Raw genomic sequence first — 19024 nt, forward strand, 5'->3', positions numbered from 1 at the left:
ATGGACGAGTCCATTCAAGACCAAATATAGGTAACTATAGTTATATTTCATCAAATATTGTTATGTCAATTCCAATACATAAGCCACAGAGCCGGAAAGCCATTGCAGTGTTCGTCTATATTTTGTAGTTGTAAAAATTGTTAAGTTTGCTTGTTCTACTGTTAAAGATTTTAGATTGAATTATGGATGTTATCCCCCTTTTATTTCAGTGGAGGATTCTGTAAATTGTTACGCATGCGCGTCTAGATCATACGACGTGATAGCGTAAATACACATATCTATTGTCGTAAATACACATAACTCCGACGCAAAATACACTTGTTGAAACTGAATATTGATATAGTGATTAAAAAGCCGTTGCAGTTCCATCAGATGTTCTTGTAATCTGTGGAGAACATTTTTTTCTCAGTGATTATTACACCAAGGTGCACCTGCAACATAATACATTTCTGCCATTTCTGGTGACGAGTTCATGAAAGATTATCCGATGATAAAAAGATTCTTTTTTTCCAAGGAGGTTGGCCTCCTTGTTTTGTCCAATTAAAAAAAAAGATGAAATCAAATAAATGATTTTAACCCGGTGTTTGAACAGTGTTCTCAGTGAAGTGACAAGCTTTCTGTAGATGCAAGTTCCAAAGAAATCGCCCAAAATACAAATGTATTTTCATTGGAATTTTAAAATCGCCATGGTAAGACCTTTCAGTCTTATTCGCTCTTCTTTTATTTCACCGAATTGGATTAGATTTGTCTCGAGTCTACCTCATAATAATTCCACTTGATCACGTATGAAAACAAAAGTAAAATTGTTTATTGTTGAGGGCAATTACGTATAACATGTAACAGTTATAATATGAGGGCCTTTTGTTAATCAGTTGACGCTTTTCTTTTACCTAACGTTAACGTTGTGTGCTCTTTTAGTTGATAAGAATTACTGAAGAGATAGAATGAATATTTTGTCCTTTGATGAAACGGCAAAAGATAAAACTATAGATAAAACTTAATGTAAACAAAAGAAAAACATCGTTACCGCTCAAGGCCAAGTGAGTGCGCTCAAGGTCAACCCTGTCTAAATGACAGGAAAAGCCAAAGGGCTAAACTGGAACCTGGGACAACTTTCGATATCAGGTGAAATTGGCCACCCAAGTAATGAAGTTTTATGTTACCAACGTTATTCAAAATAAGATAAAAGATCCAACTGACACCAAAGGAAACTTCCATCCATATTTTCGGGTCAAGGTCGCTGAACAACTGAAATAAATTCATTTTATAAATTTGTTAAAATATTATTGCGCATCTTTCAGCGGAACTTTTATTTGAAGTCAAATGCATGAAAGAGCAGGTTGTTTGTAGAAATCATTTTTATTTGATCATTTATTTGTTGTGATAATGCGCAATAAACATTAATGCGATATTCTAGAGGTTCAGTTTGTTATTGTTATAACCAGTTGTTATAACGTAACGTTGCTAGTATATCCAAGCAGATGTATGTGGTCTGGGATTGTTTTTGTTCGTCTTTTCGCTGCGTTGCGTTTCATTGAACGCTTCTCCGTGGATCATCAAAAATACCTTTAAAGAACGTGCGGACACGCACCTCTCTGTGGAGGCTAGTTGCTTTTGTCTGAATGTTTTTATAGTTGTCCAATATTCTATATGCGCCAAATATGGGCACACACAAGCCCCGCTCTCCAGAAGGAATGTTTCCAGTGGCTGTCGGCAGTCACGTGATGACCTCTTGATTGACACCCCTGCGGCATTATTAGGCAAATGAAGTGGCGGCTGTTCCGTTCAGCGCTGCTACCCGCTCGGGAAACTGCTGAGATTTGTCTGTCGGCACCAGTGAAATTTTACAAGATAGACGTAGCACTCGAGTGTGTAAGATACCAGTAAAAGTATCATATAACGCTAATAGACTTTTCGCGTAAATACTTGAACACTATAGATATAACGTTAACGTTAGTGTTCAAGCTTTAGAATCCTATCTAACGGAAATTATTTAATAGTGTGAAGTATACTCGTAAAAACGATTGTTTAGTCGGTTTGGTGATCAAAGAGACAATTTTTTAAAACCCATATCAAAGTTTAAAATTGTGTTAATTTGGATAAGAACTGATTGCTAGATGATGCGCATAATCATCACATAAGTGAACGTGATGCCTTTTTGCTTATTTCATACCCAAAATTGTGATTTTTCCATCTGTATTGCTTGATATTATTCTTTATATTGCTGTCGTATGTTAAAAAAATTTCTTTGATAAATTATATGAAGGGAAAATATTAAGTCAAGGAAATATGACTTGCCATACATTATGTTCAACGTCCTCCGTAGGGGGAAGCAGCCGTGAATGGAACAGCGCAAATAAGTGTCAGAATTACGTCGCCACATTTGCATATTGGGAATCGGACTGAAGACTGCGGCCATTTCGGGTGCTATTTTGGCCCAATATCCCCTCAGTTTCCCCTCCCTGGTGCCGTCTCCGGCCATGGAGGAGACGAAAATCATTTACCACATCGATGACGAGGACACACCGTACCTAGTGAAGCTCCCAATCCCGGCCGATCGCGTCACACTGGGCGACTTCAAAAATGTCCTCAACCGGCCCAACTATAAGTTCTTCTTCAAGTCTATGGACGATGATTTCGGGTAAGTTTTTGTGGCAGCTAGCCCCTGATTGGTGTGATAACCTTGATATTTGCTCACTGTGGTTAAACTTCAGGTGTTTGGCGTGTGGTTTAGAGTCCTTGGGTGGTCGATCGGGGAGCTACAGCCCTCCCCAAGCTTCCCCCTCCCGTCTTGTTCATAGGAAGTTTTCCATTTTGGGCTCGACCTAGCAGCTAGGGATAGCTTGGTTTATTTAGTTTGTAGTTCTGGGATCATGAAAAATTCATGGCATCTTTGATGCAGTTTCTTTGCTGAAAACTAACTCGATCTCAATTCGTCAATTTTGGTGCAATCAAAGGTGGTTATACGGCCACATAAACCCTCAGCAACTGGCTCTGATTTGAAACAAAACGCATGTGTTTCTCCAAGCATCGGTCGTGTCAGACATGCTGGCTTACCAATTCGCAATCGCGCTTGATTGAAAGAGACATATTGGAGATTCTGACCTCCGAAATTAGTCCATTTATCGCCGAGAGCGCACTAGAAGTGGTATAAATACAGAGTAGATAATGTGGCTGCGATCTTAGCGTGGTTCGCAGACCACTTGGGGTCAATTTCACACAGGAATGTTGTCGATTTCAAAATGAGGTCGATTTCCTAGCCATGAAAAGCTGTCTCTTGCATAAACACAACGGATTGTGCGAAAACGTGCTTTAAAAAAAGAGCAATTTTCTTACTACACCCGTTCAGGAGTTAGCTGAAAGGCAGGAAGGGATGGAAAAAGAAAGAAACGCTCGCAGTAGACGGCAGAAACTGGTTGTACGCGTGGTTGTGTTGATTTGTGGTGATTACTGACCCTTGAATTTTCACTCCCAACACAGACAGCAGCCATCTTGAATCAGAAATGACCTCAACAGAAGGCTCCTTTCAAGCATCCAAGGATTGTTTTTAAAGTCCAGCTTCCTTCATAACTACGGCATGTGTTCAGGACACCAAATCTTGCACACATGCCATTTACAAGCTTATGAGAATTTGGTTCAGAAAGTATTATTATCCCCTAGGCATTGGCGAAGGCCTCAGAGGCTATAACCCAAGCCTTTTGTTGAAGTAATGGATATGAGTGGGGTCTTACGAGTTCAAAGTGAATCAATCATATGTTGGTTTGACTTCTTAGGGTGTGTATCAAGAGAGGGGAAAGACAAAAAGTTCAAGACACCTCGCAGCTTGGCCGAATTTACATTGCAATGCCTTTTCACACAAAAGGAAGCCATAGCCTGATCGATTTGCTGATAAATTTGTCACCAAAGAAAAGAGGCATTGTAGTTGTACAGATAGATACACTGGCAAAAGTACAAGTATGTGTAAACATCCTTGGTAGAGTGTTTGTGTGGTCCTGCATTTGATATACAGTATAATGATGTACCATAGAAGTACGTACATGTGGAAAATGCATCACAGCTAAGGGTTTAGAACAACTCAAGTTTTTCCCCAATAGAGTTTAAATTTACAGATACGAAGTTTATGGAGTGTGTGCCCATTTATTTGGTGTCTGTTGTCATGGCGTTTTTTCTCCACCTTTAAAAAGCTTTTGCACACCTGCAATATGCAATCTGCATACAGGCACTGAAATTATAGATACTTTTGCAGGTCAAAATAAAGTCATTCACTCATTGGCTACTCAACCATGCTGTGATGATCCACCATTTATGATGATTTAGTCAGTTTTCAGCGTGTTGTTGTATACATTGTAAGTTGGGTTGTAGTGAATTATGATGGCTTTACTCATACTCATTATTGCTCTTGGCACACATATTCCAGAATTTCCTGTTGTGTTAAATTATGGATTTCTTTTGATTATTGTTACACTTCCTGGCCTCGCACTGAAGCACATTAATGACAGTTTGGGAAGAAATATGTTTCTAACATCTCAAAGAAGTAGTTTTATCTTCACATGTAACTTGTAAGACCAAAATTGCAGCAACAGTTACTACAAACATACTCATAACCAAATCTTAGAAATCAGCTCACATTTTTCCAGGTAATGAAGAATACTTTTTCATACTCTTCAAACAGTCAATTCAATCAATCAACTTTATTGCTCAACATTGTAACGTTACAACATGTGGCCGTGTAAACTACTTATAAACAATGACATATATTGCATCATGCTACTCATAAATCTGTCTTGAATATTGTATTATTGTGGTACTGTAAATTACTGAAAATTATCCTCATAAATATTATAGTGCCTTAAAAGTTTGGAAATAGATGTAGATATAGATAGACATTGATGTGCTTCTAGTCTTCTAAGATTCTACTTTGAAACCAGTTGTTTTGGTGCAGTGGTATGATGTTCAGTAATTCGTTTCGATACTTTATGGTAACCTTTGAATTATGACACTGTAGAGTTGTAAAATTTTGTTGGGGAAAAAGCTACGGTTGAATTGCATGTCTAATACTTGTGTGCTATCTTGTTTATGCTCTTCCTGGTAAACTATACACATCCGTAGAGTCAAGAAAGCCACTTTTATTTGTTACTGAGCCCATTGTTGCTTCTTCGTGTTCTTCCAGGGTTGTTAAAGAAGAAATAACAGACGAGACCACGCGACTACCCTGCTTCAATGGACGTGTTGTGTCTTGGGTAAGTACTGTAGAGTTCTGTAAGAGATACAAATGAAGCACAGGTCTGGTCACCCCAGAACTATGTGTATGGCATTTCTCCCGACACAGACAGTTGTCTAGCCAGACCATAAAATGTCTCCTTCAGTATCTGTTTTGAATGAGGCATAAGTAACTGTCATGATTGATAAAACACACAGCGCTTCATTCTACCTGCAACCTGCAATTTAGACAAAAAGCAGGTGAACTATCAGAGACGTGCAATTTTGCAGTTCCTGTATGGTAATGCTGATGTTACAATTCCGCTTGTAACAAAAGTCAAAACATTACTAAGATCACAATCTTCCTACCATAATGTTTTTTTGTGCTAACTTTAAAGACTGACTTTTTCATACATAGAAACTGATGTCCATGTGTATTTACACCATACAATGACGGTAACACTTTTCAGGACCGAAAAAAATGTCTTGGTAGATGCGATTCCAACTCAGCCATTGCAATCGCCAAAACCATTAAAATGAAAATTTAGTTTTCAGAAACTCATAGCTATATATATAGCATAATCTTCAGGCATTGAAGACATTTAACAAATTCCTAATAAACTTTCTTGCATCATAGTGTACAGTTTTGAAGGCAACTAGAAGGACAACAAAATATTTTCCACCTAGAAACAGGATGTAGGAAGCTATTTTGTGTGGGTGGGGGGTAGCCAGACCAGGACTTACAACTAGTGCACCATAGGTCAGACTCAACAGTGTTCAAATGATACCAATAAACTGAACAGGTCCGAGCAGCTGTTGTAGAAACTGTGCAGCTATGTACCATAAGTCTTTGGGGAAGTGGTGTGGCGATTCTCAGACAGTGTAGGAAGGGTGTCACGTGACTCTGTTGGCCAATCGTCTGCCGGCTTAAACACAGCGAAATGACAGTTGGCGTCAGACGGCTCATTTAGCTTAGTGTCATATGTACTCTGGATTTCTTTTGGGAAGAATTATTGCAGTATTTAAGATTCCTAATAAGCATTTTTGTGGCTATAGTCCACTGGGAAAGAAGTACTGTTGTCAGTGTTGACTCCAGATATATGCTATGCCGCTATGAAACAGGGATGCGAATAAGATACTATGATAGTATGAAGCACTGTCTATTGGATTCTTAAATTTCTACATTATTTCTAAAGAAACGATTTTTATCTTGCAACTTGTCAGGCATGTTTTTAATAAGTTAAACATTCCAAAAGAGTGATAGTTCTAGACCTAGCTGCCAATCTACTACTATATCACTGTTTATTTTTCCACAAGCGAAAGATACCGCCTGGGTATTGTGCTTATACATACTGTGCAATATAACTGATCGATATTAATCTCAGTGAAATACATACTGCTTGCTTAAAAGTTGTTCGCCTTGATTGAAACATGGTCCATTACACTGATGCTATAAAGAGGGTGGGAGGGGGGCATGGAAAAAATGTCAGTCAATCAATCAATACCCTTTATTTTATTTTTAATTTTATGCCAGTGCTCCAAATACTCCCCTTAGCAGTTTGAAGGAGAACAACTAACAAGTTTTATGCCAATAATATATGTTAGTAAAATATCAGACCACTTGCAACATTGCAGGTTACACAAAGTATTTCAACCCCTACTTGGACAATCAACATAATTTTCATGACAGGGCCACTGCCAACATGTACAGCACAATGTATGGTCATTTGTTTCAAAATTCATACAAATTCAGTACATGTAGTTTCCTTGTACAGTGTTTTGTCTAGATTTGTTAGATGTAAGTTTTCACCACAAGTGACAAGAGCTAGTCTGTTAACTTTGACTCTATTGGGAAGGAGCTTGCAAGTCAAACTCCAAGGCTTACAGCATAATAACATCATTTTGATATCTTACATTGAATACAGATAAACATGGCACAAAAGAGCCACATATAACTCAAAAATTGTAGGCAAGTACCTCAGTAAAAACATGTAATTCTGCAAGCCCAAATATAGTCCAATGTTGGCTGCTGGTTATGAGTCATCATGATTGAGTCACATACCGGCATGCTGGTGTTGGTGTTACAACTTCGTCTTACAAAAGATGGCTGTCATGCTTTCTTTGTACTACTACAACTAGTGCTGCATACCGGTTCACTGGACTTGGATCTGGACTTGTAAGATTGTTTAGGTTCAAGTCCAAAAAAACCTAAAAGTCAAGAACTGAGTCCGGACTTATTACCATAAAATTTCACATACCCCTTTCCTTTCCAAACCACCTAAAACCTTCCGTAGATTGCAAAATCTTTGCTGCAAAATGAAGAAAACATTGCCATCGGGCATCGTCAAGTACCGGCCTCCATGTTATGTGGCCAAAGTTTCACCCAGACAACATTGCAAGGTTGCCAACATGCAATTTTGTATACGCCATGGGTAATGTGGGTTTAGGTCCGGACTTACAAGTCCGGAACTGCACCTAAACCTCTGGACTTGAATCCGGACCTGAACCTAAATGTGGGTTTAAGTATGCAGCACTAACTACAACTAGTGTTAGCTTTTCCTACATGGAAGCTGGTGTGCCTACATGTTTGCTGACACTTCTATTTCCATGTCGGAAAAGTTGGGATACACATCACAGCTAGTTGAGAAAATATTTTTGCAGAAACAAGGCTCTTCCTATTCCTATATCGAAGGTTGATTCCATTTATTTTTATCATGCCATTTAATGTCTGTCTGTCTCTCAATTTTTCTTGAAAATACAGATGGGTGATCTAGATTTGTATGTGTATGATACATAAATGATAAAAACATAATCATGATAATGTATGTTCTGTGTCTGTATTCAGCAACTGATACAAGGAAATTTGGAATAACACATGAGGCTTGCACTTACTTAGCACTACCCTCGGTATATCATAAGTCGAGTGATTTTTTTTTTCTATTCAGTGCAATCAGTGATTTTCGGTTCAATATGATGTTACATCAATTCGCCTCGCTTAAGTACACAGCGCATTCCATCCAAACTGTCAAATACATTATACATAATTGCAACGTACATAATTGTCATAAAATAGAAATCTCTAAGCAATTCAACAAGAATCTTGAACTTAGTCATATTACTCACTCAGGGAAAACCAAGGCTGGTAAGGAGTTCCACAGCCTGCTAGTCCTTGGTTACTTGGTACATATGAAGACATGTTTTATCTAACAATATAATCATTTTGTATTTTTTTCTATTTCAATGCCTATGGTGAACATTGTATTGGCTTTACCAAGTGTATAATTAAAATAATGCATATTCTAAAGAAGGTTCCCGGTGCTCATAACAGACCAACATTATAAATCCTGGGATGATATGTCAGCTCCATATTTGGCTAATGTTAGCATAGCGGACTTCCAAAGGCATAATCTGTGTTGTGCATGCTTGTCATGTGAGATAGTGGGTCCTGTGCCCCTCGTTTGGGAAACACCACATTTGTCCAAAGCAGCTGTAAATTCTTAATATTGTTGACAGTTCTTTTTATTATTTAACAATGATAACAAGGGCTGCTGAGGTTTTTTTTGATATGCACTTGGGAAGAATGATTTTTTTAGTTTCACATAGCTTGTAGAATTGCATTGTTCTTGTATTGCTTGGGAGGGGTAGTGATTTTTTGCAACGCTGTGAAATTTTTAAATTTACATGTATTTTCATATTAATGAGTGTTATGCAACAAAATGTAAATAACAGAAATCTTCGAATTAGCCATAATGATAAGAAAATGATATTAAGAAACATACAAAAGTATTTTCACTAGGATTAAAAAAATCAATCTATCCAATGATTATATTTGAAGACAATATTTAGTCCTACCTTTAAAAGAAGTTATGAGTTAACTTGTGGGTTAATTTGATACATACAAACCCAGGGTTCTAGCTAGGATGTAATTTTAGCGTAGTGGTACTGATTGCTTTTCGGTGGGCCCTCCTTCCATGGTGCGGAGCTTTTAAAAATTTGAGCTAAAATTAGTAAAAAAAGGGCCATTTGAGGGATACCCAAATGGAAAAATGTTATTTCTAAGTAAGTATGTACAATGTATCCTTGATTGGTAACTTTTCACATTTGATCCTGGAACAAAGAAATGCAGTCACAATGCCCCTATGCTGTATGTGTGTGTGGTGGGGGGGTGGGGGGGGAGTTTAGTGTAGGGGGTCAAAATTATAGCGTAGGGGGTCAAAATTATAGCGTAGGGGGCCCTTACGCTACTTTGTGCTAGCTAGAACCCTGAAACCTGTCCTAATAATACATTCAGAAACCACAAGTCTGAGCCTTTCTGTCAACTTCATGTCAGTCCGTTCCCCAAGCCTAGCTGTCGGCCAGACAACATGTTTTTACACGTTAGATCTAAAATACCAACAGAGATCTAGCTGTGATATTTACCCTTAGTATTTGGCTTGTACACATACTTAGTTTTAAACAGTCTGTCTTTGTCTTGCAGTGATGGAAATGGACATCTATTGCTTGTTAATCCTAAGATGCCAGCAGCCTTGAATTGATGTATAAGCCTTTCTAATGACAAACGTTTTGGCAGAGCTTATGGTAGTATAGATTATAGAACAAGGAACGTAGGGGGAGGGGGGTATAGCGTAATTCACTTGATGTTCTCGGTAGCAAAAGTTCGCAGTCTGAGAAAAATGGAGGTGTTCGTGGAATTGTATGTTCAGGGTACTGCAGGTGCAGAAAAAGGAAAGTTCGCAAATTATTTTGGTAATGATAAGTTCATAAAACCATAAAAAATATAAGATGACCATAAAAAAGTAATGAATTACAGTAATCTTTTGGATGAATGCGAGTTTGCCGTCTTTCAAGATATGGCTGTAGTGACCATGAGTAAGTTATTCCACTTCCGGATCCAGGGAATATAGATGCATGGTCCAGTGGTAGGGCTGGAATGTATGATCCCCTGTAGTATGCCAAGGTCCTATACAATAATCACAACAGCTAGGTTGTGTTTTTTCTTGCACAGGTAAGGCAACACCAATTTAATTTCTTGGTTAACGGATTTTTCTAGAAAAATAATGGAGCGGGCGGACGAAGAAAAAAAAAACAGGCCTAGGCATCCTACTAATAATAGTACTATGGCCCAAAATGGTACGATAGGAGCCATGAAGTCAACACACCAGGCTAGTTCAAAATTTAAGCAATGAATTTTGAACTTTTAGTGATACCAATGCATTGAAAGATGAATAACTGTAATAACTAGGAAGTAAAGGACTGTTTTTAACTGTTCAGGGCAAAATATGAGCATTTTGCAGTTGATTCTGAATTTTTATTTTTATTTGCAAATCAGAAACAAATGAAGCGGGCGAATCCGTTAACCAAGAAATTAAATTGGTATGGCCTAACTTATCTACCTTCTTTTTGTATACCTTTTAAAAGGTATTCTTCATTATGTCTAGTTCGATTAAGAAATATAAAACAGACTTGTGTCATTTATCATGGGGAAATTCATTCAGAAAAGCAAACATTCTTTATCATCTTTTTATGGTACATTTTTGTTTACCCCAAAAATTTGAATTTAAAAATGGTTCCATGATGGTACTCTTTCTTGTAAGTGAAAATCTTGTCTCACATACTATGCTAAGATGTTTGATCTCTGAGCCCCTTGAATAAAGAAGTCCTTGTGCCTTAAATTTGAAAGAAGTCATGCTATTTGACCCCTTCCCGACCCTTCTCAGTAGGAATGTTTTGGTAGTGTCAAAATGAGGGGAACAGAGGTTAAAAATAGATGTCCTCATTTACATGGTAAATTTAGAGTCTACCTTTAGTTGTTATGGCTGTCTGTATACATGTAACAGATAATACATAAAGCAACCTTACAAAATATGTATATTTTTCGTCTAGTTCTTTTTCCAATTGATATATGATTATTGACCTAAATCAGGTAGCCTGGTATTCATTAGCTAGAGATAGGCATGTCTTTCATAGATAGGGGATAAGTATGTCATGTATATGTAGGTATGTGCTGCCCAGATGTTGTTTAGAAAGCCCACCCTACTGTACCTTCCTCTCTGGAAGGACCTGCCTTTGAAGTTCTTCTTTCTCCAACCTTTCCCTAATTGAAAGCAGTGGTGAAGCCTTTGGTTTACCCAAAGATGAAAGAATGAGATGAAATATACAAGTATGTCTTTAGGCCACACCAATTTAATTTCTTGGTTAACAGATTTTTCTAGAAAAATAATGGAGTGGGCGGGCGAAAAAAAAAATAAAAACAGGCCTAGGCATCCTATTATGGCCCAAAATGGTACGATAGGAGCCTCGAAGTCAACACACCAGGCTGGTTCAAAATGTAAACAAGGAATTTTGAACTTTTAATGATACCATTGCATTGAAAGATGGAATAACTGTAACAACTAGGATGAAAAGGACTGTTTTCAACTGTTCGGGGCAAAATATGAGCATTTTGCAGTTGATTCTGAGTTTTTATTTTTATTTGCAAATCAGAAAAAAAATGAAGCGGGCGAATCCGTTAACCAAGAAATTAAATTGGTGTGGCCTTAGCTGACATTGATGTTCTTTTTAAGGTATGAAAATGCCACAATGTTTTTTTTAATCGGAAAGACTACATCATTCAATACTTAAATCATAAATGCACACAGAACAAAGCTTCTGCTAGACATAGAAAAGTTGTGTCTGTTGTAACTTAATTAAGATTTTTAGTTGATGATACTGAAACATATCATGTCATATGAAGCCCAACCAGAGATGTTAGAATATATTAGAAATCCAGGAATTCAGTTATGTCTAAGGATAGAAACTTGATACTGTACCAAATCATTTGGTTCATATTAAGTATACCAAACAAAGACTAGAAGATGTGTTAACAGTTATTACTCAAACTCCCCTGGTAACCAATACAAATTGGGTGGCCAATGTCATCCCTAGAGTGGTAAAGGTTAATAAAAAGACGATGTCTTTGGAAAGCTCCAGTTGGAGCTATGGCATTGCTATAAACAAGATGAAAGAAACATGTATTTGTCATATCATACATGTATAATATCATGTGTAAAATCCTAAATTATTGCGTTAAACTTTAAGGTCCATTTTTAATTTTTGAAATTTTTGAAATTTAGTGTGCAGACCTGAACCAGAAATTGTAAAGGCTCTCGCACACTTGAATGTTGTTTTATGTAGTTATCATATCATTTTTACTTCACCCTAAGTAATTGTATTTTTCGTGTAGCTGTATGTCTTGTCAATAGTGTATGTGTGTTTTTTGTGTGCATTTCTAACCTACTTTGAAGGGGGTGAAGTCTGCCATCTCTGATTGCCTTGTCCTCCGTGTTTTCGGTACAGTTGGTTCCAGCAGAAGGCACCCTCTCTGACACCTCGTCACAATGCACCGACCCTCAGACAGACATGCCGCCGGCCCTGGAGAGAACAGGGGGCATCGGAGACTCCAGGCCACCCTCCTTCCAGTAAGTCATTCTGCCTATTTATACTTATGAGATTAAGGGGGTCCCCCCAGAAATTGTTAGGGGGGATGTGCTTCCTAATCAGCTAACGTCACAAAAAGAAAGAAAAGCAGAAAACTTTCATGAAAATATTAAAGAGAAAACCCTTAATTCGAACATTTTGGGAGAGGTTCTAGGATTTTGGGGAGAGGGGGAGCACCCCTGCTTCATTGTTTGGGGAGAGCCCTGGATTTTACATAAGATAATAGGGGCAGTGGGTTGTTAGTTCACTGTGTCAAGGGCACGGTATTGGAAGGTGGGGCCCATCCCTGGATGGAGGAAGGGAAAGTCATGTATTGTGCCTTTCCCAAGGATACAGTGTCTTGCCAGGGATGCTAGGTGGCCTCTTGGTATCGTGTCTGCTAGCCTAACACTACTTGGCCATTCAATGCCACCAAAAGGCCAAATTAAGTAATGGCACGTATACAATACATGTGCAATAGACCATTTACCTTGCAGTCATAGTCTCATATACAAACCATAGAGAATGACAGCCTGGTCAAAAAAAAAAAGAACAGACAACCTGTTTCGTTTCTGAAACCTTTCCCATTGTATTACAGATTTGGCTGCCGTACCAGTAATAAATGTAAGATAATTAACCAACAATAGCAGGTAATTTATCATTGGATACAGAAGATTACTGCTGGGCAAGCCATAAGAGAACAAGCAAATGTTGATGAATTTGATTTAATGACACAATGGGCCTTACTAATTGTTTTTGTCTGTCTCCACAGTGCAAACGCAGCAGAAAGCAGGGACAACCTAGACAGAGACACAGAATCTGAATCAGTCCTCTCACATAGAAGAGGTACGTTGGGTTAGTATGTTTATGTTTATGATTATACTTATGTTTATTAGTAAACAAACAACAGTAGATATTCCTTTTGTTATTTTTACTATACAAGTACAGTATGTATTTTCCCTTTACAGTGGTCACTAGACCAAAAGGCAATTAGTGGTTGTTTAGTGGATAGCAACCACAAGGGGGCCTCGGTGCACTGCCAGCTGCTTTCCTGTGGTTGTGCAGTGAGGCCTCCTTGTGGTCGGTAGAAAAACTGCATGTAAGTGTCAGTATCCTCAGACTTTGTCAAACACGGCAGGGAGTTTATGCATGCGTGCACACGTAGAGCTTTAAAGCTGGTAGCATTTTGGAAAGGTTAGTTATATAGATGAGCTTTTTGATTGGGAAAGACATTTCAAATTGATGGGATAAGATCCAGAACGAGTACAGGGCACATTGCCAAGGTACAACAGTAAAAGGAGAAGAAGAATAAAGTGAATGAATACAAGATGTTCTCCACATTTTAGTATGGAGTCCATCATGATAACTTGTACTTAAACTGTCACTATCATGTTTCAGATCGTCACCGGAGAAGGGACAGACATCATGATGATGGTATGTGCCACAGATATATGATTTAGGCCACACCAATTTAATTTCTTGGTTAACGGATTCGCCCGCTTCATTTTTTTCTGATTTGCAAATAAAAATAAAAATTCAGAATCAACTGCAAAATTTTGCCCTGGACAGTTGAAAACAGTCCTTTTCATTCTAGTTGTTGCAGTTATTCCATCTTTTAATACAATGGTATCATTAAAAGTTCAAAATTCATTGTTAAAATTTTGAACCAGCCTGGCGTGTTGACTTCATGGCTCCTATTGTACAATTTTGGGCCATAATAGGATGCCTAGGCCTGTTATTTTTGTAGAAAAATCCGTTAACCAAGAAATTAAATTGGTGTGGCCTAACCTGTATATAATATTACCTATATGCATACACCCAGTGTTCTAGCCAGTATTTTTATGCTCATAACGGACAAAAATTTTGGCCAATCTGTCATCTTTGACATATAAAAATCCATGTGTAAAGATATGGAAGGAGTTCTCATTTAACTAAACTTAGTCTACCAGCAAAAATTTCCCCTGAATACAGCATTTTTCAAGATGGACCCCTTTTGCCGCTTGACATCATGTTACATCAAACAAAATTGACATGACTGGAAAAAAAAATTCAGGCTGGTTAGTACACTGCATACACTGCATACGTTGATGAAGGTTAGACATCCAGGTAATATGATACGCCAAAAAGCAGTTACTCAAGCAACTGGATATGATTTTGGAACATCACTGATTTTGGAAATGACATTTCCAAAATCATATCCCGTTGCTTGAGTAACTGCTTTTTGGCATACAGTATACACTACTCATTACACACTTGGAAGCAGCACAGTAACTCGTGCTGAACATTTGCTGCTTCCAATTGGACTCCAGGTTTACAGTTAATTCAGGGTTCCATTTAAACTAATGCAAACCACACCCAAACACTGCTGAGACAATTAGAAGTTTCAGACATTGTCACGAAAGAGGTAACCCTTGTAGGCGTACCTCTACCAGAGTAGCCGACAACAACCTCTGGTATCAGAGTGTTTTTCGCTCCGCTAGTGTGGGATAACCAGGAACCTTCCCTGTATTACTCTTTCGTTTCGCGGTCTCGTGCATGTTATGTAATTGAGCGCCAAGCTATGGGAGCTGACATTTGAATGGTGAACACCCTACATGAAGGCTATTGAGAAATTTGATACTTAATCTGAAACTTCTTCATCTGTGATGGCTTCCAAACTTGAAGGTAAGTCTTACTATATCAACCTGTTGACATCACGCTGCAATTCTACACAGCAGTATTTTCCTAAAGTATGCAGAATCTCTTTCCCTTATCTTCAAAGATAACTAAGCCCAGTCCCGTAGGTCCATATTGAAATGTTAGGCGTCACCACAGATGGTTTTTGTCCTGTCTCTTTTTGATTATTTTGGCTGTGAGTCAGGGAGGTAAGAATGTGAGAAGTTGGTGTTCAGCCTGTCTCGAGTAGCTAATGTCTTCCAGAGCCTGGTCGGGAGGGAGGATTGAGATAATAAATTATGCGGGTCTCCAGAGGTGTTAGAGTTACAGGTTCTTACCTTTATGAGGAACACATGAAGATAACAACCTTTGTGTGTGTCTGTGGCGGAAAATTGGGGGAGGGGGGCGCGCGGTGCCAGGTCTTCCATGCCACTGGCAGTATTGTATGCAGCATTTATTTCGTGGTTTGGCTGTATTCCATGCTTGCACGCACCTGTGTAATTTCCGGGGACTCTGAGACAGCTCATAATTTGGCTACCTGGAGTGTCTTGTCAGTGTGTGAGGTCTGAGGTCTGGCCTGCATTTAGGGGAGGGGATTTTCTGTTCTGTCAGAGTCAATTCCTTTTAGCCTTTCAATCATCTACACAAGTCATTTCCGCCTTTTATTCATGTTTTTTGTCCAAGTTGTTAGGTAGCTGGATGGGTTTCTGCTGGAATACTTAATATGAGAAGGGCTCAAAATATCACCTGCATATGCAGGTTTATGCAGGCAAAATTGGAGCTGTGCAGGTCGTTCTGATGTCTACCTGTACCTTACATGCACCAGTCCATGTTCTGGGTTTATATATACATAGGTGTAACACCTATGTGCATGGATTTTCATATGCTGCATTGACTGTTACTACCCATGAAGTATGAATGATAATACTAGCAATGGTTTCTGAACAGTTTTTGATGTGATCCATACTTCTCAAAGTCTGAGTGGTGCAGGTAAAACTTGTCTGCAGGTAATTTTCAATGTTACCTGCACCGGTGCAGGTATGCAAAAAAAATAGCATTTTGAGGCCTGTATGAGGCAACTTGTTATTGGTGTTTTCCTCAGTCACCTGTGACAAAGTCAGCCAGTACAGAGGACTTGATGTGTGTAATTAGCTCCAGTGTAAACAAATCTACTTAAACAAACAGACTACCTCTATTCTGTTTTGCACAAGGAAGCATGTATGAAAGTTTAATTTTTAAAATCTTCCAGCTTTAAATATATCTGCATCAAGAAATGTTTTCTATAACAAAATATCAATTTAGTAAAACATCAGTGTGAATTTTCTCTCCAATCTTCCTCTTTTCCATGAACTCATGTAACCCAATACATCCCGCAACACTGAAAGTTTGGGTCCTTTGTTGACCAAAAAGATTCATGCAAAGACATGGAAGGACTTCAAAGAGTCTGAACCTTGTTGTTGACAGACGTGGTCTACCAGGCTACCCTGGGAAGGAGAGTGTACTGAATGAGGGATGGGGGTGGTGAAAGGTGGCTGTTTACTATCAGCTGAAATGGTGTAAACTGTCACTGAGGAAGCACAGGCTATTGTCTATTCAGAACTGTGTCTTCTTCCTCAGAAATGGACATGTTTGGACCATTGTTGTACCACAGTCTTTCGGTCACAGGTTTTCGGCCCTTAAAAAAGTGCAGTGGATTGCTAGAAATTTCTCAAGAGTCAAGGGGAAGTCAGTTGAGGGAAACTCCTTGACACAAACTTTTATTTAAAAAAAATGTTTATAACCCTTTCTCTTTGCAGCTTGGTAAAAATTCCCATCCCTCCCCTTAAAAATCAAGAATTAAAAGTCCCTCTGTGTAATTTCCATAGTTTTTACGTTATGTCTTGTATTGGAAACAGTCTTTGTTTTCGTGAAGTAAAGGTTCAATGATTTTATTAGCATTGCCATAGAATTCAGTCTTGCAGGTGGTCAAGTGAGTTGTTGGCGTCTTTCCAAAACAGAGAAGTCAGAATCCCCTTGTCAACACCACTAAATGACATGATAAATATATTAGAGACCATTCCCAAAATGAATGTAAAATTTGGCCCATACTGTAATTCCCCCAAAAATGAGCACGTCGGCAGAACGTACTGCACCTGCGCGAAACCCGTAATGTAAATTGTCCATAGCATTTCGGCAGAATGTCTCATATAAGTTTGTATTCGCTCATATAAGGTTAGCATTTCGACAGTAGTTTCCAGATGTTGTGTCGGAAAGAATATCCTCTGCAACAGGCAAAATTCTGATGCAACGTTGACCAAAAACCCAACGAAAAACGCGAGAATACGGGGTTCTGCGCAGGGGCAGTAAGTTCTGCCGACGTGCTCCCAAAATGTAATGTCAGTTATTGCTGATTTTCCAGTATAGTCATGTGATCAGTCAAACACCTGATTGGTCATCACAATGGAAGAAAAGTGACAGGAAGTAACAGATATTTTCCCTCTAACCTGTTGTGACCAGCTAATATCTTATTTCTACCAGACATGACTATTTTTAGACAGTCTTTCCTGTGTTGGTATCAATGCACTGGGTCAGTTTACCCTAAGTGTGGGTTTTAATCCAACTCAAACAATTAAAACATTTGGATCTACTCAATTTTTGACCTTTTTGGTAATGAAAAATCTGTTCCTTCAATGTCTCGGCTAAATATGTCTCAGCTGACATAGCTCAAATGCTGACATGTGAAAATTGGTTCATTAAATTGCCTTTTGACAAAGTTTGCTTGTATATTTTTATTGCACTAATATAATTCTACACTGTATTTATTTAATTTTTTAAACATGCATATCTACACAGGTTATGAATGTATGTACATGGTACCATATTCCTACTACTCAAAAATTTCCACCCTTTGAATTTAGGTATGTTTTGTCTACAATAAAATATCATAAAATTTAAGTGAAGGAAGTAAATTTGAAAGAAATGGTACAAAGTCATGTACAATGTAAGCAAAATGCCCCCCCTCCAACCATGCCTTCACTCAACAGTCCAACGTCTTTTAAACTTCAAGTTCAAGTCTTACTATAAGGCGATCCTGTTCCAAATGGCCATGTTATCTTTGGTAAGACATACCAAGCACTGGCACATCAGAAGGCTTGTTTATTGTTCCAAGTTCAGTTGGTGATTTTTCCCCCTCCCACAACCCATAAGTACAACAGGTTAGGCCATAGCAAGTAATTTTTATGGATGACATCAGCGCGCATATTAATTTTCGCCTGATTTTGGAAAAAAAAAAAAGAAATTTTGTTGCCTTCTGACAGTGGTCAACATGCCGAAGATGTCTGTTGCCATGTCGGAAGGTGGATGGCAGATAACTATGAAGAGAGTGACAAGACAAGGCTCTGATTAAATGTTTTGTCTCTTACTTTGATGCAGTGATATGTGATGCTGGCTGTGTATATGTAATGTTCCCACAGAATCAAAACCATTTGTACAATGATTGAGTAAAAATTTTAAAATGTAGGAACCTTGTTTTTTTCGGCCCGCCTTGTTTTTTTTTCCGCCCGCTCGCATTAGATTTGGAGTCTGCAGAGGATGTCATCCATAAAATTCACCTGTTGTGGCCTAACGTGATATCAGGAGCCAGTGTGTTGCCGGTGCAGTGTTGGTGGTGAAAACCAGCTGTGAAGTCTCATGGCAATGGGATAAACTGTGAGGGACAAAAACCAAACTCTGTTAT

General features: G+C 38.4%; 1 protein-coding gene across 8 annotated transcripts in view; it reads left to right on the forward strand.

The window, feature by feature from the left end:
* Positions 1-2356: 2356 nt before the first annotated feature.
* The window catches only part of LOC109480017 (segment polarity protein dishevelled homolog DVL-3-like), a 56334-nt gene continuing 39666 nt past the window's right edge, over positions 2357-19024 (forward strand). For 4 of the 8 annotated variants that reach the window (XM_019782146.1, XM_019782150.1, XM_019782147.1 and 1 more), the window contains exons 1-5: positions 2357-2641; positions 5171-5240; positions 12535-12656; positions 13427-13509; positions 14053-14088. In XM_019782146.1, coding sequence (XP_019637705.1) covers positions 2481-2641; positions 5171-5240; positions 12535-12656; positions 13427-13509; positions 14053-14088 — 472 coding nt within the window. In that variant the 5' untranslated portion in view covers positions 2357-2480. The remainder of the gene's footprint in view (positions 2642-5170; positions 5241-12534; positions 12657-13426; positions 13510-14052; positions 14089-19024) is intronic. The other 4 variants (XM_019782148.1, XM_019782154.1, XM_019782152.1 and 1 more) reach the window with 2 other exon arrangements.

Source organism: Branchiostoma belcheri, unplaced genomic scaffold (genome assembly GCF_001625305.1).
Source record: "Branchiostoma belcheri isolate BF01 breed outbred unplaced genomic scaffold, Haploidv18h27 scaffold5, whole genome shotgun sequence".
Classification (NCBI taxonomy): domain Eukaryota; kingdom Metazoa; phylum Chordata; class Leptocardii; order Amphioxiformes; family Branchiostomatidae; genus Branchiostoma; species Branchiostoma belcheri.